The sequence below is a fragment of the Puccinia triticina genome, chromosome 4A (genome assembly GCF_026914185.1).
Source record: "Puccinia triticina chromosome 4A, complete sequence".
In the NCBI taxonomy this organism is placed as follows: domain Eukaryota; kingdom Fungi; phylum Basidiomycota; class Pucciniomycetes; order Pucciniales; family Pucciniaceae; genus Puccinia; species Puccinia triticina.
The window spans coordinates 759926-783182 of NC_070561.1; the positions used below are offsets into that span (position 1 = coordinate 759926).

The 23257-nt window shown below is 48.5% G+C and overlaps 7 protein-coding genes across 7 annotated transcripts; 2 read left to right on the forward strand and 5 right to left on the reverse strand.

Annotated features, from left to right (window-relative positions):
- Positions 1-591: 591 nt before the first annotated feature.
- On the reverse strand, positions 592-2150 carry PtA15_4A85 (uncharacterized protein; the record flags this gene model as incomplete). The annotated part of the gene is made up of 8 exons (XM_053168787.1): positions 592-980; positions 1051-1213; positions 1282-1392; positions 1467-1571; positions 1657-1723; positions 1801-1877; positions 1953-2048; positions 2127-2150. 8 exons carry the CDS (start codon positions 2148-2150, stop codon positions 592-594), a joined length of 1032 nt encoding a protein of 343 aa, XP_053019192.1.
- A 3293-nt stretch (positions 2151-5443) lies between these two features.
- PtA15_4A86 (uncharacterized protein) lies at positions 5444-6045 on the forward strand (the record flags this gene model as incomplete). The annotated part of the gene is made up of 2 exons (XM_053168798.1): positions 5444-5775; positions 5937-6045. The coding sequence occupies 2 exons, from the start codon at positions 5444-5446 to the stop codon at positions 6043-6045; spliced, it is 441 nt and encodes a 146-aa protein (XP_053019193.1).
- A 3553-nt stretch (positions 6046-9598) lies between these two features.
- PtA15_4A87 (uncharacterized protein) lies at positions 9599-10900 on the reverse strand (the record flags this gene model as incomplete). Its single annotated transcript, XM_053168809.1, has 2 exons — positions 9599-10672; positions 10736-10900. 2 exons carry the CDS (start codon positions 10898-10900, stop codon positions 9599-9601), a joined length of 1239 nt encoding a protein of 412 aa, XP_053019194.1.
- A 716-nt stretch (positions 10901-11616) lies between these two features.
- PtA15_4A88 (uncharacterized protein) lies at positions 11617-14173 on the reverse strand (the record flags this gene model as incomplete). Its single annotated transcript, XM_053168814.1, has 7 exons — positions 11617-11869; positions 11960-12021; positions 12091-12156; positions 12233-12414; positions 12485-12551; positions 12649-12726; positions 14171-14173. 7 exons carry the CDS (start codon positions 14171-14173, stop codon positions 11617-11619), a joined length of 711 nt encoding a protein of 236 aa, XP_053019195.1.
- A 295-nt stretch (positions 14174-14468) lies between these two features.
- On the forward strand, positions 14469-16312 carry PtA15_4A89 (uncharacterized protein; the record flags this gene model as incomplete). The annotated part of the gene is made up of 8 exons (XM_053168815.1): positions 14469-14721; positions 14800-15017; positions 15096-15257; positions 15318-15434; positions 15508-15651; positions 15714-15791; positions 15878-16086; positions 16141-16312. The coding sequence occupies 8 exons, from the start codon at positions 14469-14471 to the stop codon at positions 16310-16312; spliced, it is 1353 nt and encodes a 450-aa protein (XP_053019196.1).
- A 1028-nt stretch (positions 16313-17340) lies between these two features.
- PtA15_4A90 (uncharacterized protein) lies at positions 17341-18462 on the reverse strand (the record flags this gene model as incomplete). The annotated part of the gene is made up of 5 exons (XM_053168817.1): positions 17341-17591; positions 17670-17851; positions 17920-18023; positions 18091-18326; positions 18408-18462. 5 exons carry the CDS (start codon positions 18460-18462, stop codon positions 17341-17343), a joined length of 828 nt encoding a protein of 275 aa, XP_053019197.1.
- A 194-nt stretch (positions 18463-18656) lies between these two features.
- PtA15_4A91 (uncharacterized protein) lies at positions 18657-19126 on the reverse strand (the record flags this gene model as incomplete). Its single annotated transcript, XM_053168818.1, has 2 exons — positions 18657-18919; positions 19117-19126. 2 exons carry the CDS (start codon positions 19124-19126, stop codon positions 18657-18659), a joined length of 273 nt encoding a protein of 90 aa, XP_053019198.1.
- Positions 19127-23257: the final 4131 nt, after the last annotated feature.

A 23257-nucleotide genomic window follows, 5' to 3' on the forward strand; every position in this document is an offset into this window, starting at 1 on the left:
GATTACCCACCTCTACAGGGTGCTTCCAGGGTCCTAGCCTGATACAAGTAGATGAGATAAGTCTGGGCACAAGCAGCATCACTAACATAGAGTTGATGAGGTTGACAGCTGAATCAATTGGCCCCTTTAAAGTAAGTGCGGCTCTGGAATAGCTCATGGAGGGGCCGCTCCCCCCTTCTTTTTACCTCTGCACACGGTCATCTCTCAAATCTATCAAGTAACCAAAAATGCATTGATGGGATTTACAGATCATGACCTATATAGTAGGAATCAGCTGGAAAACAAGGACCAGAAGAAGAGAAGGAAACATTACGAGGAGAAGGACTAAATGATCAAAGTTGTCCGATCACAATACAGCGCGGTTAATGTACGTGATGATGATCATAAAACAAAAACAAAAATGTAGGAAGACATTCCAATAAAGAGAGGAAGTTGAAGTGGGTTGAACAAGGATGAAAGGATTGAGAAAGAGACGAAGGGGAGAAGAAAGGGGGTTTGAGGAACAGCTATGCGAGTTTCACAAGAGAGGAACAGCTATGCGAGTTTCACAAGAGGTCGGATGCTTGGAAGCAAGGTGACGAGATCGAGGGATCAGGCCGCGGGGGCTTCAGCGGCGATCGCAGGCGCAGGTGCAGTCTCAGCAGCGGGGGCGGCGGGTTGTTGAGCAGCATCAGGGGCGGCTTGCTCAGTGGCGGTGTCCGTGGAGGTGGGGCCGGCTTTCAACGCCTTGGCCTTCGCGACAACCTCGCTGTCTTTCCATGGCCCGGCATCACTCATGCTGCATCCCTCGGAACACTCGCACTTTCCCTTGAGAGTCTTCGGCAAGGACTCTGCTGGGATTTGGAGCAGCAAAGTCTTCTGGTAGCTCGAATCGAGTATCTGGATCTTCTTCACCGTCACCTCGTCTAACCACGGCTTGACCAAGCTCCAAACGGTCGAGAACAAGTATGGGGAGTTGATGATGTAGAACTTTCCCATAGCTGGATAGGACACGAGATTGAATGTCAGGTCAACTTGGAGCACTTTGCACAGAGAGAGGTCACCACTGACTTTCTGGATAGTAGCTCTGACTGAGATGAGAGGCTTCTTGAACGTAATTCTTCACTTTCCAAAACTGACTCAATCCGACACCTTGAAGGTCCATGATCGTACACGAGGTTTCGATTAATTTCTGGTGTTCCATCGAGCAAACAGGAAGCCTGTCACGCAAAAACTGTCGGACGAGATAGGAATCAAGTCAGATGACAAAAACCAGAGAGAAGCCAATGCTATCTTGCCCACTCTTTCGTATTCGACAACTAGTCGCTGAAGCTGGCGTTCTGGCGTGGTGACTTTGTACAGCTTGGTAAGGTCAAGCTTTCCGAGTTGTTCGATGTAGAGCGGACGACCATCCTACTCCACGTGAATGTGGAAATGGAGGATCAGTTTGAAGCGTGAAAAGATAAAGAGGAGAAACGTTGTCGAACCTGATCAGTCTTGTGGTAGAACTGAGGGTAGATAGCGTCGACTTCTTTCTTCTCCGGATACTCAAAGGTGTTATACAGCTCGTCAACCTTGAACTCCTTGCGCCACTATTAACCCAAGGTTGTTTACGCCAAGCCCATCAGTCTCTTTACTAATCAGTCCTCGGAAATCAGATCGTGGAGCCCAACGAACCTTTTCGCAATCTATGAACATCAGCTTGCTCTTAGCAAGATCAAATTTGCGGGCTCTGAGGAATCGACTGGAAGGAAGTAGCGGTTCAAATAAGTCAATCAAGCACAACCGAACCAAGTCAGATTAATGGGGAGTGCAACCAACAGTAGGGTAGCATCATCGTGGGATGCGCCTGTTAGACCACCTCCGTACATGACGGCTTTTTCGGGCCCCGTTCCCTCCTAGCCAAGGGGAAGAAGTTTACATCGAGGTTAGCTGCGATGATACACAATAGCAGGGTGCGTCGGCGGACGAACTTTAAAGTAGCCCTCAGTGGCCAGTTCGAGCTTGAACTTCTTGAGTAGTTCGGCTTGTTCGGCCGTCAGATGTCCGACTCGGCCGGTGAGAACATCCTAGTCCAAATGAAGTGGGCAGAGATCTATCAGTAGCTTGTCGATGGGAGGCCACATGCAAGGCGAGTTTGATCTTACCTTGTCTGGTGCTGGGGCGGGCATGTTGGAGGGTGTTGTTGCTGCTTTCTTTTCCTTGCTGGTGTTTCTGTGCTGACTGTTGGCTGTTGGGTGTGTTGGTGGTGGTGGTGGTGTGGTAGTATGCGGCGGGGGAATGGGCGTGGCTGAAATAGTCTGAGGCCGGTCAACAGACGAAGATCTCATGGATTACATCAGCACGAAAACCCAAATTAGATTAAACTAAATTAAATTTCTGGCCGGATGACATAATCATCCGGTCCATTTCAAGCCATGCATGACCAAAAGTGGCCACTTCACCATGTCACCATACAGCACCATACCAACCATACATGTTCAAGATTTCTCCAGGTGGATCCTCTCAGTACAAAGGGAGGATGAGAGCAAGTTCCTCACTGGAGGACATGTAGCGCGCGGATTAGCGCGCAAAGTTTAAAATAACTAAGTTATTCCATGGGTATGTACTGCAGGGCCTGCTCAGCAGGGGTTTCCAGGTGACTGAGTCTTCTGGGTCCCTGAAACAGGGGGTAGTTTTGAACTTATAAAGCTCCCAGGACTTCACTTGGAATTTAATTCCAAGTAGATACAAAAGAGATAAGGACTTACTCAAAGGAGTAGTCCTTTAGGCACAAGCTAGGTAGGAGTCAATACAAGATGATCTTGGCAAAACACCTAACTTAACTAAGTCCCTCTATTGGAGGGGGGAAAGTGTCCCACAGGGACCCTCCAAAGGAGGGACTGGCCTGAGAGAATTTAGAAAATGTCATTTTTCAATCCTTTCTGGACACACCATTTCTCACTGGGCAATGACACTTTTGGGGAAAAAAATGCAGAAGATCATGAAGAATCTTTGTACATATGCTGGCTATTTTTCAGGGCCTTAGGTGGCCATTGTGATCATTTTTTGTGCCTGACATGTGCCCACTTCATTGTGAATTACACATTTTGCACTGTACAGAATATGAAATTGATGATGTTACAACTCTGATTGCAGCTGAACTAGGAGAGTTGAGGATGTGAAAGAATAGTAGAAATACTTAAGCCAACCTACCTGCAAGGCAAGGAAAGCAGTAAGTGGTTCAGTTCAGCCTAGACAAAAGCAGTGGTAAAAGATGCCAATCATCAATACTATATGACAGATACAGTCAATGAAAAAGCAACATCACTGCATCTAGGAAAACAGTTTGAAAAGAGGAAAATCCTCTAACCAAGTAAGGCAAAGCCATACCAAAGTCGGAAAAGAACAAAAGAAGCTAATGAGTTGTTTAACTCTCATTCTCTTGTGCAGATCACAACAAAGACGTGCTAAGCGCATTGGAGCCAGTTCCTTCTATTTTGTCTCAAAGAATTAGCAAGTGGCTATTCCGCCTGCTTCTAGGTACAATTTCTCATTCACGCTCTTAGGAAATTCAATCTAAAAAATGTGTTTGGTCACCCTATTGTAATAGATTCTGATAAAAGAAAAACACTCTAGTTGTCTCAATTCTTTCAATTCTGACATATTTTATCTTAAGATAATATATATTATTTTCTCTTTTTGTGGTGCTTTTGCGCCACAGCAATTATTCAATATGTATTGATTTATTTATTTATATTCATTTAGGGTGGTTGCAAAAAGCTCTATGGTCAAATTCAAACATCCAGTCAAAATGACTTGTAATTACCACTGTCAGCCTCCCATGCCTGCCCAACTAAGTTTGTGGTGAACTTCACACAAGTCTGCTGCTGCAGGGGGTACCAGCCAGCAAATTGTGGCACCAGCCAGAAAAATGTGGCTGGTTGGTTTGCAAAGCAAAGTCCCCGCAGGGGTGACTTGTGCCTTAGGAAGGTAAACTGGATTGATGAGCTTCCACCCTTTTGCTGGGAGCAAAATTCAAACTGCAATATTGTCAGCAGGGGTGACTTGTGCCTTAGGAAGGCAAACTAGGGTGATGAGCTTCCACCTTTTTTGTGGGAGCAAACTTCAAACTGCAATCACAAGCTTTCCTCACAGCTTTGAGGATAACCAGTCAGGGTTTCTTGACGAGCTACATGATGCTGTTCATCCTACCCAAACTTGGAAGGAGAACATAATCTTGTGATTTTATAATGATTCTTATAAAATCATAGTTTGATTTTTTTTACACTGGGACAAGTGGATCAAGCAGCCTGGGCATGCCAAAACAAGTCATATCTGTTGAAATTCCATCTTCTCCAGTCTCTCTTTTCTCCCCTTTCACTTCACTGTCACTCCTTTCTCTCCCTCCAGATTGCATATCCAAAGTTCACCTTCTGTCCAACAATCTGGCCCCTCCATTTTAATAGCTTATATATCCCTGGCTTAAACAGAAATAAAAACCATCTGCTTTCTGTGTGCATTTCCCTGAGGTCTCTGCGGTATACAATCTCTTGTAGTGTGAGTGCTTTTCTGCCACGCAAGCTAGCAGCTTTTTTGCCCTCTTTGAGGGATTCCTTGGTCCCCTTTGTTCTTTCCCTCAGAGTCTCTCTGGGTTGTTTTTCTTTGGGTCCTTCCTCTTCTCCTCAACCTCCAGTCCTAGCTTCAACAATTATGGTGTTCAAAGTTGGTTTGCATAATTTTATGCATGCATAAATCATAAAATCATAAAAATATTTTGGTGAGGAAATTTTGTATTACATAATCAGACCGTCATATCCCCTGCAAAAGAGATTTTATGATTTTATGATTTATGCATGCATAAAATTATGCAAACCAACTTTGAACACCATAAATATCAGGAGAAAACCTGATGGTTTACAAAAATCATCATAAAAATAATGAGCAGCAATAAAAAATACTACATAACACCAAAACACCAGACAAAGCAGTCCTTCATTGTCTGTGAAGCAAATTAGGTGGATGTGAACAACAAAGCAGCTACAGGGTGAGAAAGGAAAAATAGAGGGTTTTCAGCCCAAATCAAAAATCTCATCATGCGGGAATTTTGACATAAGGCATAGGCCTCCACTGCTGTGGACAGCTCTGCTGCTTGCTCCCACTTCCCCCTGTGCAGGCCTAGTTAAGCTTGAGGTTGTCCAACAGCCAACCCAAACCTGGCCTGAAGCCGGCCGGGTTTGGGCGGCCCACCGCCTGGCCCGCCCAATTGCCATGAGATTGTTATAAAAATGTGAGATCCAGAAATATCCGCCCATATCCGCAGGTCTGGGAGCCTCAGGCCTCAGATATCTGGTGTGATCCGCGGTCATCTACCAGATATCCCGGATTATCTACCGGATATCCCACGCGGGATACTGTCAGGGTTGAAGTGTGATCGCTTCCGGGCAGACTAGAAACCAGTTAACGAAAATCGACAAGCTGAACGATGGGCCGTCTCCGAAGAAGTCGAACGCACAGTTCCGCGAAATCACAGATCAAGAGTCGGAAGACGAAGCGATATACGAGAGACTTGGACCAGATCGCGCTCGACATGGAGCTTGCCCAAGCGATCCGAGCCGTCAAACCGCCGAAATCTGAGCTCGATTCTTCCTTCGTCGTCCCTCAAAACTTCGGATCAACCTCTCACCCTACAGTGACTGGTGACGTGGATGAAGATACGTCCGGATGCGGCAAGTTTCCTTGTGTCGAATGTGCTAGGTTCTTCGTGGATTCAAGAAGTTTAACCGAACACCAAAGAGGAAAGGTTCACAAACGCAGGTTGGTTGTTTTTTCACGCAAATTCTCCCTTTTTCCAAAGAACAAGCAAAAAAAATTGAACAACGAAAACGGAAGAGAGCCGGTCATTTCAAATTGTGAAGCTTGACTCAATAGCATTGCTGATCCGAAATTAATGTTACTGTTGTTCACTTTGAATGCAGGGTTAAAGAGCTCGCCGCTGGTCCCTATAGCCTGGAAGAAGCCATGCGAGCTGCTGGACTCGGAACGGATAACCGGCAACGTCCAGCCCCCGACCTGATGGTCACTTAAAATCAACACAAACGATGGGGGACTTCTTCCTTTTTATTATACGTTCTCCTAAAAGTCTACCTCTCACACCCAGCAAACTACCATCTTCCCATCCCTTCCCACTATCCCCCTTCTGCAATCCAACCTAGCACTAGACCCACTCACTGCCTCCTCCCCTCCATCACACTTTGAACGCTCACCAGTCTCATCAACCCATGCCAAACCCCCTGCTCCCGCAGGGCAGAGCCCCCGCAACAAGTGACGATATGTCCAATATGGACATGTACGTTGCTGAGGACTCCCTGTCTGTCGTCGAAACCCATCTGGTGGAGAAGTTAACCAAAGTGGTAGACGCTTTAATCCCTAGATTGGAGAGTCTTGAGAGGGCTGTCTCCAGACAGGTCCCGAAACCATCCGGAGCTGCTTGAGCAGACTCTTTCAACGCCCTGCTAGTGAGGATCAAAGAGATTGCGTCTAATATGGTCAGATTAGAAAAGAAGGTATCTGTCCCTACCACACTCTTCTAGCATGATGGCTCAGCCTGCCGCAAAACCGAGTAACTTGCCTCCTAGACCAACCCCTTTCTACTCTGAGAAAGCGGCCGGGGTTTCCATCCCCAGTGTGGCTAAGAGCTTGCCAACGGTTGCCCCTCCTCGTACATCAACAGGTTTAAGTTAGGACAAGTGATGATCAGAAAGAAGTTTGATCAACCTCAACCTTTCGAAGGCCTTACCGCAGCCGCCATCTGCCAAAAGATCAATGAAGCTTTAGTTATTGCTAAAGCTACCATAGATAATGACCCCATCAAGGTAAAGGCTGTGGCTCAGTTCCCTAACGGGGATGTAAAGATCTTTACCAAAGACTGACAAGCTGACAAATGGTTCCTGGACAACAAGCACCTTTGGACCGTGAAGGCTGACCCCGTTTTTGTCACAACCCAAGTCTCCCAACCAGTGCTTCTTCACTCTTGCCACACCAGCTTTGAAGTTAAAAACAAACAACACGTTGAGCTTCTCTGCAAGCAAAATGACATTGAACCAAAAGAAATCCAAAAGATGTAATGGCTCTTAAGCCCTAAAGATTTGGGTAAAGCCTCAAGCACTCTACTGAGCTACTTCTTACATAGACAACTAGCTCTCAACACAGAAAGCTAAGGAATACCACCAAAACCATAGCCACAGTGTCCCAAAGGGTCCCAAAATTTTACAGTGCACAGATTTAGCTCTGAAAAAAAAAAATGATGAGCTGCATGGAGTTATTACACCTCAGGAATGGATAGTGCTACTGTGCACCCATCTTGGCTGGTCCATATCCTACTAAGGAACACCACCAAAACCATAGCCATGGTGCTCCAAAGGGTCCCAAAGCTTTGCAGTGCACAGATTGAGCTCTGAAAACAATATGATGAGCTTCATGGCATTAGCACACCCCAGTAGTGGGTTTGGCTAAGGTTTTGGTGGTGTTCCTTAGTAGGACACCGGCCAAAATGGGTGCACAGTAGCACACCCCATTCCTGAGGTTTAATAATGCCATGCAGCTCATCATATCATTTTCAGAGCTTAATCTGTGCACTGTAAAATTTTCGGACCCTTTGGGGTGCCACACTGCAAGAAAAACTCTAGAAACTGCTTGCAGTTGAGATGCAAGAGCTCAAGGCAAGCTGTGCCTCATGCAAGAATCAAGCTATGGTTGATTCCATGCAAATTGTATAATTTATGCAAGAGTGAGTCTGAGGTACAAAAAACTGAGTACATGCAGGCTCCAAAATACTGAGTTAATACCTGTGTGAATTCCCCTTTCATGTGAAAATTCCCCTTTCATGTGCACATAACCTTTCATGTGCACATAACCTTTCATGTGCACATACCCTTTCATGTGCACATACCCTTTCATGTGCACATGTCCCTTTTTTGCGCATTCACCCCTTTCATAATGTGTACATACCCCTTTATGTGCACATACCCCTTTCATGTGTGTGTATGCCTTTCATGTGCATGTATCCCTTTCAAAATGTGTACCTACCCTTTTCATCATACATTCATGACCCTTTGATGTTTACATGTCCCCTTTGAGTTTTTTAGATCCCTTTCAATACCCCTTTCATCATTCAGGTGATGTTTACATATCCCTTTCATGCATACATAGCCCTTTCATGCATACATAGCCCTTTCATGCATACATAGCCCTTTCATGCATACATAGCCCTTTCATGCATACATAGCCCTTTCATGCATACATAGCCCTTTCATGCATACATAGCCCTTTCATGCATACATAGCCCTTTCATGCATACATAGCCCTTTCATGCATACATAGCCCTTTCATGCATACATAGCCCTTTCATGCATACATAGCCCTTTCATGCATACATAAACCTTAATAATTTGTGTCTTTTAATTGGTAATACACCTTATCACATTCCCCTTTCATGCATACATATTCCTTTCATATGTGGATATCCCTTTTATGTGTACATACCCCTGTTATGCTATTCTGGCTGGATTCAATGGCAAATGAACTGTTTACTAAAAGCAAATAAAAGGTTGCTCAGGGGTATGCTCATTTGCAAGGTTGAACATTTGCCTCAGCCTACTGCATGTTCAGCATTGAGATACTGAACAAGGTACACACTCAAGGTGCACCAGCATGTACTTTGGGTGCTTGACTCCAGCTTGAGCTGAGGCTTGATTCAAGCTTGCTGCATCTCAACTGCAAGCAGTTTCTAGAGTTTTTCTTGCAGTGCCATGGCTATGGTTTTGGTGGTGTTCCTTAGTAGGACACCTGCCAAAATGGGTACACAGTAGCACACCCCAAATGCCATGCAGCTCACCATATTGTTTTGAGAGCTCAATATGTGCACTGTAAAATTTTGGGATCCTTTGGGGCACTGTGGCTATGGTTTTGGTGGTGTTCCTTAGTAGGACATCTGCCAAAATGGGCACACAGTAGCGCACCCCAGGAATGGGGTGTGCTAATGCCATGCAGCTCCCCAAAAAATTACATATCCGCCTACCTTTCTGTATTTTCATTTTTGCCTTCTGACTACCAAAATGCACCCGGGTCAGTTTTTGCTCCGCGCGACCCGGGCGCAACGTCAGGGAGCGGTCCTTCCAACGTAAACCACATTTGGTAGTTGGCAGCCTTCTTGAATAGCAATTTGCCATCTAAGCATAAGCCTGTTTGGGGTCTTCATATTCAACAGGGATCTCAAAGCTGTGCAATCTGTTAAAACATGGAAAATTGGTACAGAGACGGAGATGATAAAGGCTCAGAATGAGTGGCACTCATGCAGTTAGATCCAAGTTATTTATACATAACAAAGAAGTGGAAAGGCAGAAATTTATCGCTTGAGATCTGTGGCCAAGCGCAACCCAACATGAATATTTAACACTGATGCAAGAATGCAGCTTCTTCCAGGGAATTAGAATTTTCAGAGAGCGGAGTGCTGGCGGGCGGATGGGAAAGCATGATATCTGCGCGTTGAAAGAGGAGGCTCGACTGAGATCGTGGGGGCTTGACGGACAACCAGAGAGGGACGATTGGCTGAGCAGGTGGCGCAGACCCCGAGCGCGGCTCAATTCTTCCAGCCACACCAGACGACGTAGCGGGGCTTAGCAAGGTTGAGGTTGAGTTCGGGGCGGAGGGACTGGATGGGGAGACGGCAGAGGGTCCAGGCAGGACGGAGAGCGAGCCAGTGGCGGACGAAAGCTTCGACCACGTCGCTGGACCGCAGTTCGGAGACGACGAGCACAAGCGTCGGCCCGTTGACACCCGACGAACATGGCTCCTCCTGGACGCTCCCGAAGTGGTCAATCGTTCGCAGTAGGGGGAGGATCAGAGACTCGTTGTAGAGACAGTCGACGGCCAGGATGAGGTCGTATCTCTTCGACGAGCAGTCGGCTGGCTCGGACGTAGCCAGTCGTGGATGGCCCTGCGTCTTGAGCCATTGCGTCTCGACCGCTAGCCAGTCGATCTCCTCGATCGTGTATCGGGCGTGTGGTTCCTCCTGGGAGCCAGACCCGGTCGAGAAGGCAATCCGGTTATGGGCAAGGTTTCGGGCGATGATGGTAAGCAGATCAAACTGGTCTGACGCCGTCCACGAGGCCCTCGACGCCGAGGGGAACATTCCGGCGCAGAGGATGGCTAGACTGCCAGTGCCGGCCCCAAGCTCCAGGATCCGACTGGATTCCGTCAGCCGAGCCATGTCCAAGAATCCTCTCCAACAGGTGTCCTCGTCCTCACCCGGCCCCGATGGCGCGTGCGGCGAGGGGAACAGGAGCTCGTACCACAGAAGCTCGGCGAAGTCGATGCTGGCTCGCCAGACGAGCGATCCGGTGTCTCCGCTGCGATACTTGGTGGCGAAGATGTCCTGCTTGAGCTCGACTTCGATCTCTCGACCGCCCTGGCTCGACGAGCTGGTCTTCGCCTTCCTCCCCTTCTTCGTGTTACGCCCCGTCATTGACTGCCCATGGGCCTGCTGCGTCGGCGGACGGATCTCGAGTCGGATACCAATCGTCGACGCGCCCGAGTCGACAAAGCCCAACGAGCCAGCCTGGGTTGGATGGCGGCGGGCCTGCTCGCTCTTGGCCGCGTCGAATTCTGAAGCGCGCTCGGACGAACCTGCCAGGCCGGTATACAGGGCGAAGACCTACGGAACAGAATCTGGCGGATGTGAGCGTTGGTCTGGGGATGTTGGACAAAGACTGCTCACCTCCTCATCCGCATCCGTCACCCGCACCAACCGGCCTGGCGAGATTGTCAAGAGCCGCGGGATACTCATGAGACTCGAAAGTGACTTGTCGGATGAAAAAATCTGTATTTTCAAATCAATCTCGTCAGAAGATAAACCCTTGCAGGCCCCCTTTGACCACACCATTCGGTGTGAACTCTGAGGGAACAACAAATGGCATTTTTTAGCGATAAAGAAGGGGGGGGTAGAATTTTACAACCCTTTTTTTACAAGGCATAAGCCTTGTAAACTGCATCCATTGTGAAATTACGACAAGCCGGGAGGCATTCATAATTTTCCACGCCTCCTCCCATATTTTCCACCATCGTGAAACAAGCACTGTAAAAGATACCTTGCAATTTTTTTGTCAAAGGGACTGAAATGTAATTTCACAAGTGATTCTCTTACAAGGACCTCCCTCGTAAAGAATAAGCCTTGCAAAAAAGCTCGTGGGGCTAAAAAGCTTCAAATTCACAAGGCTTCACTTACAAGGGATACATCTTTGTCCTCACAACGGTTGCAAAATTCTCATCAGGCCAAAGGAAACCAGAATTTTACGAGCCATATAAAATTTTGCAAGTGACAAATTGCAAAGCAGGAAACAAAAAAAAACAATAAGAAACCATAGATAACTGCCCACCATCCCTCTCCTAAAACACCCAAATATGAGATGCGATGGGTGCCAGTTTCCGAGTGGGAGAGGCTAGTGTGATCACAAGAAAACTCAGCACTTCGGCTGCGCAGAAGCGGAATATGGCTGGCATCATGGATTGATCAGGTCGCCAATCGATGCACCGACCGATAACTTAAACTTGTCCATCCATCTTTATGCTTTTGGGGATACATAGCCGGCTATATTCGGGCTATATGCCCCTCCACTTCTTCAAGAACTCCCTCCGATAGTTTTGCATATCTTTGCCCCACTTGATCTCTTCTGGGGTGTCCACGTTTTCAGGGCTATCGCCAAGGGACAAGTCGGGCTGGATATCTTCCAGTCGGGAAATCTGGAACGCCTCAATCTTCGACTCGTGTTGGAAATTGGTTATTGCCGAGGGGTCTTCCAGGAAATGATGCATTAGCCAAAGGAATGTGTATGCCCTTAGTTTCGTCGGGATCCTGGAAGGTGTGTATGTCAAGTTGGGGGCTGTAAGATTGAGAGTATTTCATGTGCACGATGAAGGTAAACGGATGGGTAAAACGGCCTACGTGTTGGGTGAGAAGAGGTCGTGCAGCACAAAGCCCTCGGGAAAATACTTCATGCTAACATACTGCGACCAGCTCAATGTGTATGTCAGCATTGTCAGTTTCAGGCTTAACAGTCGATTGCAGAGACTCACAGGTTCGACGCCAAATAGTTCAAAAATCAGATTGACAACAGTTGTTGGAGGTCTATACCCAAGGGCCTGTGGTGATATCAAGCAACAACATAAGAAGTAAGCCTGACAGATCAGTAATTGGTTGAGACTCTCCAAGACTGACGCTTCTCTTTGCAATATCTGGTAATGATTTGGGTTTGTTGTTGAACTCGGAAGGTAGTTGGCAGGATTTCAGCATGGTCTTGATCCTTGGGGCATCTTGTAGATTTGTTCGGCAGTATTCATCCTTCTGGAGACACGGGACAGGATGGTAAGTCCTCATGTAGGCCCTGAGCTCGGGATAGACTGCGCCGATAGAAGTCAGTATTTCCATCAGCTTTTGAGCCAGCACGAGTGATCAAGCCAGGCGACTCACACGCCACGGTAGTATTGATTCGGCCAATATTGATGAGGAATGACGCGATGCAAAAGTTTGTCGCCCACTAGCTCGGATTGTCGGTAGATGAGTCAGTTAGATAGCAGGCAGGGGAAAAAGCAGATCTTTCTGAGATGAGCAAAAAGGCAGGCAGACAGACTCACTTGCGGGTTGTTGTCTAGCTGCCTGACCGTACTTTTGGCAGCCTTACTGAATCTGGATAGGGTTTCGACGTAGAGTTCCTTGAAGGATATGGCCCGTCAATCGAGGGGACTCGTGAACTGAAAAGTGCGGTCGTTACTTGATCGCCACAAGCAATTGAGCGTCGACGTCAGATCTTCTTCATCCTTCTTCAGATCCCGATTCTGGGGACGGCGTCTGGGGACTTACAAAATGTTGCTCATCAGATCGTATTGTATGTCTTTGCGGGTGAACATTTCCCCTACACGTTTGCATTGGATGAGAGATGCGTGAGCATAGGTCTAGTCGATTTCCGGCCGTGAAGCCTGCAAGAGGTTGACGTACCGTCCTGTTGTCAGGGTCTTTGGGAGAATTGGGCTGGGATAAATGTTTGTGATTGCTACCGCTGTCCGACATGGCTGGAATAATCACGGACTCAGAGAGGTGAAAATAGTAAGCCGCCTTGAATCTTGTCTTGTTAGAGCTGCCGGAAGGATGGATAAATCAGCCAATGCCGGAAACACAGAGGTGGAGGAACAAACGAGTGGGAGGGACAAACCTATAAGTGGCTGGGCATCCATCGTAATGAAACTGTTGAGGCGTGCAAAATTCAACCATGATCGTGAGGGCATACATTTTTCCGGCCAAATACAGGCTTGTAAAAGAAGGCTTGTAACCTGTACGCCGGAAAAATATATATCTGAGTTGGAATGTTGAAATTACAGATGTGGTGTCACAAGGTTTGTGAAACATGCAGTGTAATATTACATAAGTCCCCTGTACATAGTATGTTTACAGTGTATGTGTTACAACGTATACTTTACAAGGGCCAAGAAAAGTCCAAAATCCCTGTAAAATTATGTTTTACACCATACTTTGTGTAAAATTCCAACCCATATGGTTCACAAGTCATAAGCCTTGTGAAACAAGTTTTGTAAAATTCACAAACCCGATAAAGAAGGCACTGGAGCACATGCTCATCAGAAGAGTTCAACTCTCCAAACGACAAACCCAGAGAACATCAATCCAGCTGATTCCAACATTTTTCATGGAATTATTACTATGTTGAAATCAGCAGGTCCTTTGGTGATTTTTCAAGGGAAAGCGTGGATCTTTAAGGCCACAATGCTATGGAGCTGACCGACTTGAACTCTTGTAGTGATCAGGGTAAGCACCAGTGTCTAGGGTGACAGCTCCACAACCTTTTCCGTATCTGTCGCAAACTGAGTATTTAATCCCACTCGAAGTGTGCCTCTAACAGAGGGAACAGAGAGCCCTCAACCATCAGCAACTTATTCTCAATTTGGAGAGGGCATACACCGTGGGCGCAAACCGCCCAGCCTCAGCCAACCCTGGGATGTGACTGCTCCGCAGCCGTCCCGCAAGCTGGGCAGCCGTCCCCGGGCTGCCATGAGATCAGCACAATGGGTAACCATTGCGAATGGTCTATCGTATTGCCACCCCTGCTCCACAGCTGCCCCCTTGCGTTGGGCAGCAGCAGCTGACCATTTCTGAGGCAGGAAATGGGTGCAGATCCGATGCTCTCGCAACAGCAAGAGTCAGATAACCCAGAAACAGGAAAACTGCGCCACTGGGCTACCCCCACATATACCCACATAACATGATGGGTGGGTGCCATTCCGCATTGGGGAGATCCAGCACGCAGCGGAAGACGTTATTTAACAGGGACTTGCACTCCAAGTGCCTCAACTTCCCCCAGCACACACAAATTCACAATCCAGGAATCGTTGATCGCTTCCGCCACGGCTCAAATTTCTTCACATTTTTTACTTTTAACAGTCCGATGTCTTTTGCCTTGTCGTCCAAGAGCGAGCACTCAGACGAAGATCATGATCAGCCCCCAGCCAGAAACACACCAGACCCAAATCACCGCCGCACAAACGACGCTTCTGAAGAATCACATGCAGGACCTATCAGGAGAGTTCGGGGATCTGACACAACTGCAGTGAATCCTGGCCGTTCTGGAAGGACTCCAAGTACAGTTCCAACGCAGACGACGAGGGCGAACACTGCGCGTGGTGAGCTCAGTCGACCAGGTAAGCACATCAACTGTGGAATTATTGCTCCATCTGAACTTACCAAATGAACCGGAAAACCTTGGAAAATTTCCAAAGGTCTGTTACCTCCAGTTCCAGGACTCGCACAATCCCCGGCCATAGCAAACCCGTCACCTCGGTCGAACCCAACAAACCGCATTTTGGAAGGCTGGCCCCACCCTGTTGCAGCCATGAATCACCAGGACGAACCTGTAGACGACGAGTTTGTTGACCGCATTGAGGGCATCTTCCAGCTGCAAGGTGCATATGCAGAACTTGCTGAGCAGCTGGCATATGTATGTTTTCGTTTCTTTTTTTTAAATCAATCCGAGAACACTTGATAAGAATTGAAATTGTCCCATAAACATGTGTAGGTGCCCGCGCCTCGCCAATATGTAGTGAGTATCTACAGCATGCTGGCTTTCCGACAAGCAATTGAACGGCTTAGCGGGGAGCTCCTCACTATTCATCGACCCCTCCCAACCGAGACAGCCACACCCGCCGCGAGGGGCTTTCACTATGTATCGGTCTTCAGTGTGCGTGCTGTCTCCCTCCTGGTTGGATGTACTACCCTGACTAAGTACATGTTATAACAGGACTTTGTCAAGAGGACAGCTCGCAACATACTGATGAGTAGAAGCTGTGCGGTATACGGATCCGACCAGCCCCGCAATTCTCCTCGCCGTTCAAAGAGCTTGTTGACCTTGGTTCTAGTATGTTGCAATAATACAACGTCCCTCCTGATTCAAGCTGACGTTGCGCGCATCTTGACTCAATTTTTTGAAGGAGGCGATTAATAATCAGAACACTCAGTTTAAACGTGATTACCTGCCGCGAGGTTACATAGATGGTGAGCTTGCGGCCTTGGGTAGTGTAGACACTTTTGTACGTGACAAGCTTCGTAACAGTCGGGGAAAAATGAGGGACCTAGTGAGTACCTTGGCAAGTCTTGATGAGGCATCGACTTAACTAACATACATGATCACTTGCAGCTATTGACCAACATCCATGCGGGAGCTGGCAGGGAAATACTGCATCCAGTTCCCACAATCAGTGCTTTACTGGTTCAGGTAAGCGCAACTGATTCACATATTTTCATCGCAATTTTTTATCTTTCTAAGCCATTGATCCTTTGATATGTATATTGCAAATGAAGGCGAGTTTCACACCACCCATTGCTGGAGCAGCTGAGCTGCCAGAGCCGCAGGGGAACCAATCTTTGTTGAAAGCACGACTTGCCTACCTGCGGATCCAGACAATCATACAGTTTGCAGGCCGGGGAGGCGGGGATGTTGGTCGGCAATGGAAGAATATTGATGAACATCTGTGTGAATTATCGCTCAAGCGCCGTCCATACCGCTCGGCGTGAGTAATTTTTTCTACATAACCAGCTGGATAAAGCGCTCAATGTTTTTACAGTTTTTACCAGCTGGTCCTGGCCTATGATCATGCCACTTTCGGGCATGACTTGTGGACTGAGATGGACTCGGCAAGCATTGCTTTGCCAACCGAGGAGGAGATTCTAGCTCGCATGGAAGCCAACGAATCGACCGCCGAACCGGCTTTGCCAGATGACGCAGCTGATTTTTGATTAGTTTAATATCTTCCAGTCTGTTTTTTGTACATATTTTTCTTTGTACATTCTTTTTTTTCTCTATCATTTTTTTAATTGTGCCGGCGCAATCAAACATGTCTCTCGTTCTTTTGTGACCATGGTGGTCAGGACACGCGCGTCCCTCTCCGTCAGTTGCTTTCTGGAAAGCGGAGCTGCCGCTCTGCTGGCGCTTTTCCAGCCAGTCTGTTGGGTGGCGTGCAGTGCGAGTACGCCCTGTGGATGCATCCAAGCCGGCCATGCATGCTACTGGGCACTCCACCTGGTGTGGTACAAATGTCCCAGTGCTGTGGCACGGCCGGGTGGTCTGGGCGGGGATGTTTGGTTGCTGGCATTTGGACAGACATGGGCCATTCAGGCCACGTGCGTGGTTAGCAGCCTTCATGCCGCGGAATGGCAATATGATAGTGTTGATCCAGCCCCAGGCTGTATGCTCAAGCCGTTTCAGGGATGGTACGTAGGGCCGTCCCTGTGATGATCATTTATATTCGGATGAGCATGCCCCTGGGATGGGCTGTGGAGTATGTTGCGCCGTCCTGGCGTCATCCCACAGAGTGCTGTCCTTGGGACGGCTTAGTGCGCCCGTGGTGTAGACGCCAAGATAATCCCTGGCAAACAGAAGAGAAAATAAAAACAGTTTTGTTCTTTTCATCCACGTGCCACTAAAGAGGAGAAAGGTAGCACGAAAAAGACGATAAAAATCTCACGACTGGAGCGAAAAAGGGCACTACACACAAAGATGGCAACAAGCAAGAATGAGATGTGGGTGTTGATTGTTCCTCAGGAAAAGAAGTAATGAGTGGTGTTCAATGACGAGGAGACAGCAAGTGGGGTTCAGGGGTGGATTGCCATGTGAAGCCTAGATTAAAAGCAGCAGTTTTTCAGGGACGACAGGCGAAAAAACGGGGCTCTCAAATGAATGTCTGTGGGTCCACACAAAAGACAACACGAAGGGGACGGAGAGGATAGGTGATGAGGGTGGGGGTGGAGCGAAAGGGCTATTTTGATCAAGCAACGATGAGGACGGCAGCCAACGAGAGGACCGCGGCGGCGCTCTTGCAAAGAGTGAGGGCGCGAGCATCGCTGGTGGTAGGAACGGCGGTGTTGTTCGAGCCGTGGTTAGAGCCCGAGGGGGTGGGGATACTGTAGGGGGTCTTCGAGTTCGCGCCGCTCGACGAGGCGCCGGTAGGCGAGCCCGGAGTTGAGCCTGGAGCGGCTGAGCCCGAGGTGCCGACAGACGAAGTGTTAGCAGCACCAGCTGTGAGAGAAAGAGGTTCAGCATGGGCGGCCAGACAAGGGCTGGATGAGTGGGGGGGGGGGGGGGGGGGGGACTGACCTGTAGCACCTGTAGTCGCGTTGGTGGTGTTGGTGCCGGTGGCGGGCGAAGGGGTATTGAGCGCAGTGGTGTTCGCAGTGGCAGATGGGGCGGTAGTAGGCGTGTTGGCAGGAGCGGATGCGGCGCCAGCACCGACAAGATGGCCGATCCCCCAGGGGATCTGAGCTCCGCCATTAGGTTGACTGGTAACATACAAAAGATAAGCTCTTGATATGCAACTTATCTCTGGTTGATGTGTAGGGCAGCTTACGCTGAGTTAGCAGGTGGGGTGACGTCTCCCGAAGGTGAAGTAATGGCGAATCGGGTAGTCCAGGTGGTGTCGGCTCCGGCTTGGGTAAATTGGTAGAAGTAAATCTGAGGGGCACAAAGAAGCGTTCAGCAGAGGCGGACAAGGGTATTGAGAGCGATGGGGAAGACTGACGGCTGAGTTGGGGGTGACTGCGGGACACTTCCAGGTGTAGGAAGTTTCGCCCTTTGTGCCGTCCTTGTTCTTGAAGACACTGGTGACGAGCTGCATGGCATTGTTGGAGCCAGACATGAGGTCGACGGAAAAGCTGGTCCACTTGCCAGTGGTGTCCAAGTTCCACGAGAGAGGACAGTCACCTCCCTCCTTGAAGGCTTCGCCGGGACCGGGGGCCGTAGGGACAACGCCGGTGCCTGTGGTCATGTTTGTGATTGGAGTCAGAGGCGGAACTGTGAGGTTGTGGAAAAAAGGCAAAAAAAAAAAAAGGGACGTACTGGTAGCACAAGAGGCCACCGCAACAAGAAGCGAGAGGACGAGGCCGGAGATCATGTTGACTGCTATTGGCAAACCGGGTAAAGAATCCAAGACGTAAGGAGTGAGTTAGGCTCGGAGAGGTGAGAGTATGGACGAGGTGTGAATGATCTGAAGTTGGAGGGTGGTTTGTGGGGGGGGGGGGGGAGGGGAGTTGAGAAAGAAGGGCAACAGAGCTTATTTAATTGGCAGGCGGTCTCAGGGGGAAGGGATCAGGCGAGCGGAAGGGGAATGGCAGGGATGATCTCGATGAACGACGAGCGCGTTGAGAGGGAGCGGGGTCCGACCTTAGCCAGCCCGCCCCTCTGGCCAGGCGGCCCTCGAGCCTCCCATGGCAGAGCAAAGAACGCTCGCTCAGGCTCGACGCCTCCCACTTTGGACGCGGGCGTACGAGCCAGCCAGCGCAGGCCGTCGGAGGAAAGCAGACAGATGGAAGACTTACTGACTGTAGGATCGGGAGTGGTTCCGGAAGATTCTGTCGATGGGAAAGAATTATGTAAGGGTTAGGGATCACGCACGAAGAAGCTGGAGAGGTGGGGGGATGGAGAGAGATGGAAAGTGAGGGCAGGCGTACAGTGTATTAAAGAGTGAATGAAGTTGGTTTTTGTCGCCCGAAGTGGCGGGAGGAGGGATGGTGGGAGACAGTTAAGCTCTGCCCATTCACACACCCACCCTCCCACATGAGAGAACGGGGGATCCGCCGACAGTTCGAGGGCGCATACGCACAAATCTGGGGTGGCTTCCAAATCATGTTGTGACTTGGCTCACAGTCTTCTCGGCTGCGGCTCTCTGCTGTGGAGGAGACATTGTATGTATTCTCCTCCGCCGGAGCCACATCATCTGTATTGATCATCACCGTTACCTATATCTCACCGAGTCCCCGAGCCACGTCTCCACAGGTTATGAGCCCTTAAGGTGTCTCGCTCCTGTTATTCCAGCTTATCTTTGCTGAAGAAAGAAGTTTCCTACCGACAAAAAATGCCGGCTTCTCTCCCTCTTATTTCAATCCCGACGCAAATACCGGGCCGTTATTGAATCTTATATCCTCATTTTTTTATTCTTTTGTATGTACGCCTTCATTGCCTTCGAATGGATCCCCACTTGTACGGCGCTTATGGTCGAATCCAACTTTTCATGGCCGACTTAAATTTTGTTCTTGGTAGTTTGCCGCCTCTGACTGCCCACGGGCCCGCTGTGACTTTCAATCAGATTCAAGATGCTGTCAATTCTCATCGAGGTATTTTTCATCAAGCTACATCCTGGAAGAGACCAACTCGCCGCTCGCAATCTTGGAAAAAGTCTCACTCTCAGTCAAGGAACCGTTGTGAAAGCTCTCAGAAAGCCGCTCATTTCTTGCCTTTGGTCCCTCAGGCTCCAGCAAATTGTTTCAAGCTCAATAGCCCTCAACCAGTCGCATACGCGGTTTGACATTCCACCAATCATCAGCTTGTTCCTATTCAAAGTCGCCGCGGACCGCCGATGCCCCAGGCCGTTGTGCGGAATCATGACCAAATACAATCAGAATACCAGCAACAAGTTATTGAAGACCCTTGCAAACAAGATCAACAAGTGATGAACAAGTCAAGCTCAGATTTTTGTGAAAAACCAATGGCCAATGATGATGGTGTTTTGATTCATGCTGATTTGTCATCAGAGCTCAATTATTCCCGAGAATTGGACGATCAGTCTGATTTGGAGATTGATCTAGGCCCAGAACATTCTCATCCAATCTTGTCCCTCATGGTTCCAATGGAAATCAAATCCTCTATTGACAAAAACGGAGAGGCCGTTGTCAAAGCTTGTTCAAATGCCAAAGCCCCCTCAAGTTTGTCAGCTAACAATTGAGATGCGTGTGTTGAAAGCAACAACGATGAATCTGAACACGTCAATCCAAATCTCTTGCTACCAATCCTAACACCAGCGGTGTGGTGATTTATACAGGCAAGCGCGGTAGAATGTCCACGCGGGGATAGCGCGGGCGGGGAATGCACAAAGCCGCTCAGGCAGGGTGCATTCCGGTGACATAAGCACTGAGGATGAGGTCAGGAAAGCACGCTAGGAAAGCTTACGGTGTGGTAGACGGAAAAGTGGAAAAATAAAAAGTTTTTTCTATGCCACATAATTACTCATACTAGGCCTCAAGATACCATCAAATGGACCCCAGAAATGGATTCTACGGCCAATTTCACCCCTAGCCATCACTGGAAGCACCCCTGGACCCCCTCTAGTGTGGAAGTTACACCTCATGGACACATATCACACGGCCAGCCCCAGTAACCCAGCTGTCATCTGCCCCAACCCGAGTTTCACAGTAGTACACTTATACATATCACAGGATACAAACATACATCTCCCTGTCAGGCTACACTCATTACATATTAACTACATACACTCCTTTATATACATAGTATGACATCATCTACACTGTTTCTGCAGCCTCAGACTTTGTGTATACACTAATTCCCCCTGTATGACAGCTCATGCAGTCTACTGTTACCTCATGCATGCATTAGAATGTTCTGTTGTATATTCTGACACCATTCATGTGCCCCTGAGGGGTTATGACATCATTTGTATCTACTCCCACCAGCTAAAATCCCTCACCCTGTTGTCTAGATTAGCTGAAACCCTAACCCACAAGCCCCTCAGGGGCTCCCCTTTTGTCTATAAAAGGAGCTCTCTCCACCCCCAGTGGCCTGCTCCCCAGTTCCTCACCCAGAACTCACAACTCACCCAACACTCATCCACACTCAAATCCTAAAACCCTTATAACAATAAATCAACCCTTATAACAACAATTCAACCCTTATAACAAAGTAATTGAAACACTTACACGTTGCCAGTCAAACAGATTTCATCTGGAACAGACCAGACCTATCACTTAATAAAACTTGCCAAGCTGAGCTTGGTGGGTCTTGTTGACTGATAACAGAAGGGCAGAGCTTGCAACTCCATCATACCCTTCACCATTCAGCAAAAGGGTTTCATTACCACTTTTGAGTCTTACAACGGAAAGTCACGCGCGGATTGGAATGCACGGATTGTGGATTGTGGATTGCGGATTTCGGATCGGGTATTCGGATCGGAGCGGAAAAAGACAGGGCTGGACTGCGGCGGGACTACACACATGGACTGGTAGCAGCGGCGCGTCAGCGGGTGATCCATGACAGCCCAAGCGGGTTCCATCAGCGGGTGGAACCGGGGTGAAGGCGGTGGTGAGAGAACGACTGATGGGGGCTAGACAGAGGACGGTGGGAGGGCAAGCGTTGGAGAGGAGCGGAGTCTGGGAAAGTGACAAGCGGGATAGCGGGCGGAGTAGGCGGACTAGTGCGGGAAAGTGTCAGACGTGCGGGATCGGGTGGGAACGGCAATGTGCGCGGAGGGGAGGACTCTTGTATCCTATCATCTTTATCCTATTGAATTATTACGGAGTTCACTCATCATCATTGTACTTACAACTACGGATGTACAAGAGTTATTGAGAGGATTATCTGTGTTCTTATCCTTATTCGAGAGTTACTTGCGGATTTTTGTGCTTACAATGTGCGGAGCTTTATTCACTTGCGGACTATTACGCTATAGATCAGTCTCAGTAGAGGAGCGCTGAAGGCTAGCGGAAAGTAGCAGTGCGGAGCCGAGTTACCGACAATCACACAGCCTGGACATCAATATTCTTGAAGGAGGTGGTTAGCGGACATTCTTCACCAGCCAACCAGCTTTCATTCTCACAGCGGCCCCGCTTCCGTTACTCCCGTCGCTTTGGACTCCCTTGGTTTTGAGACGGCCTGCGGAACAATTCCCTGACCACGGAAATGAAGATGCATCAGTGATATCAACCCAACGCCGTATACCCTACCGATCTGTCCGTCTGGCTAGACTCAATTTGCAAGATGATGACAGCACCTCTGAAGACAAAGCTCCAAGGCTGATGAGTACCCGTCATCGACCAGCTCGGTTGAACAACCACTACCTGCAAGATGCCTGCCAGCCTGATTCCAACCTGAACAATTGCAACTCAAACAATCCCCAACGGCCTGTTTCCCACCTATACAATCACCGCCTCAACAACCACAGCCTGTGCAATGTTGGCCCTCAATGATTCACACCTGCACAGTCACAACCTGACTTTGAAAATAACATTGAGTACAACCCTGACACCAACAACTACTATGACAATTACTACAACTCAAGTCTCAATGATTGCACTAATGTAGATAATGACAAATACACCAATGATCAAGTAGACAATTTTAATGATCAACAAGTAGACTATGATGCTAGTTATGATGTGTATGATGATGGACTAGATTTAGACTGTTATGATGATGATTACTAGTTTCTTCCATATTTTTTCCAATCTCTTGACTTTTTTTAGTTTCATCTCTTTTCTGTTCTTGATTTACTTGTATGTAGATGCAGCATTTTCTTGGTGGTAGGTTTCTTAGAGCCTTGCCAAGGGGGGGCTGTTGTGACTTGGGTCACAGTCTTCTTGGCTGCAGCTCTCTGCTGTGGAGGAGACATATTCTCCTCTGCCGGAGCCACATCATCTGTATTGATCATCACCGTTACCTATATCTCACCGAGTCCCCAAGCCACGTCTCCACAAATCAGCCACCACAACTTGTGCTTCACAGGATCACCAGGCTATGTGCGCCACTCACCGCCATGGTGTTTCACTGATCTCGGGCAGCCTTGGATGCGCAGCAGGTGCCATCGATGGCCATCAGTTTGCGCGGAGGAGGACTTCCGGGCGAATCTGGAGCCTGGGGAGTTGAATAAGTTTAAATAATTTGTAGACCCAAAAAGGCTGAGG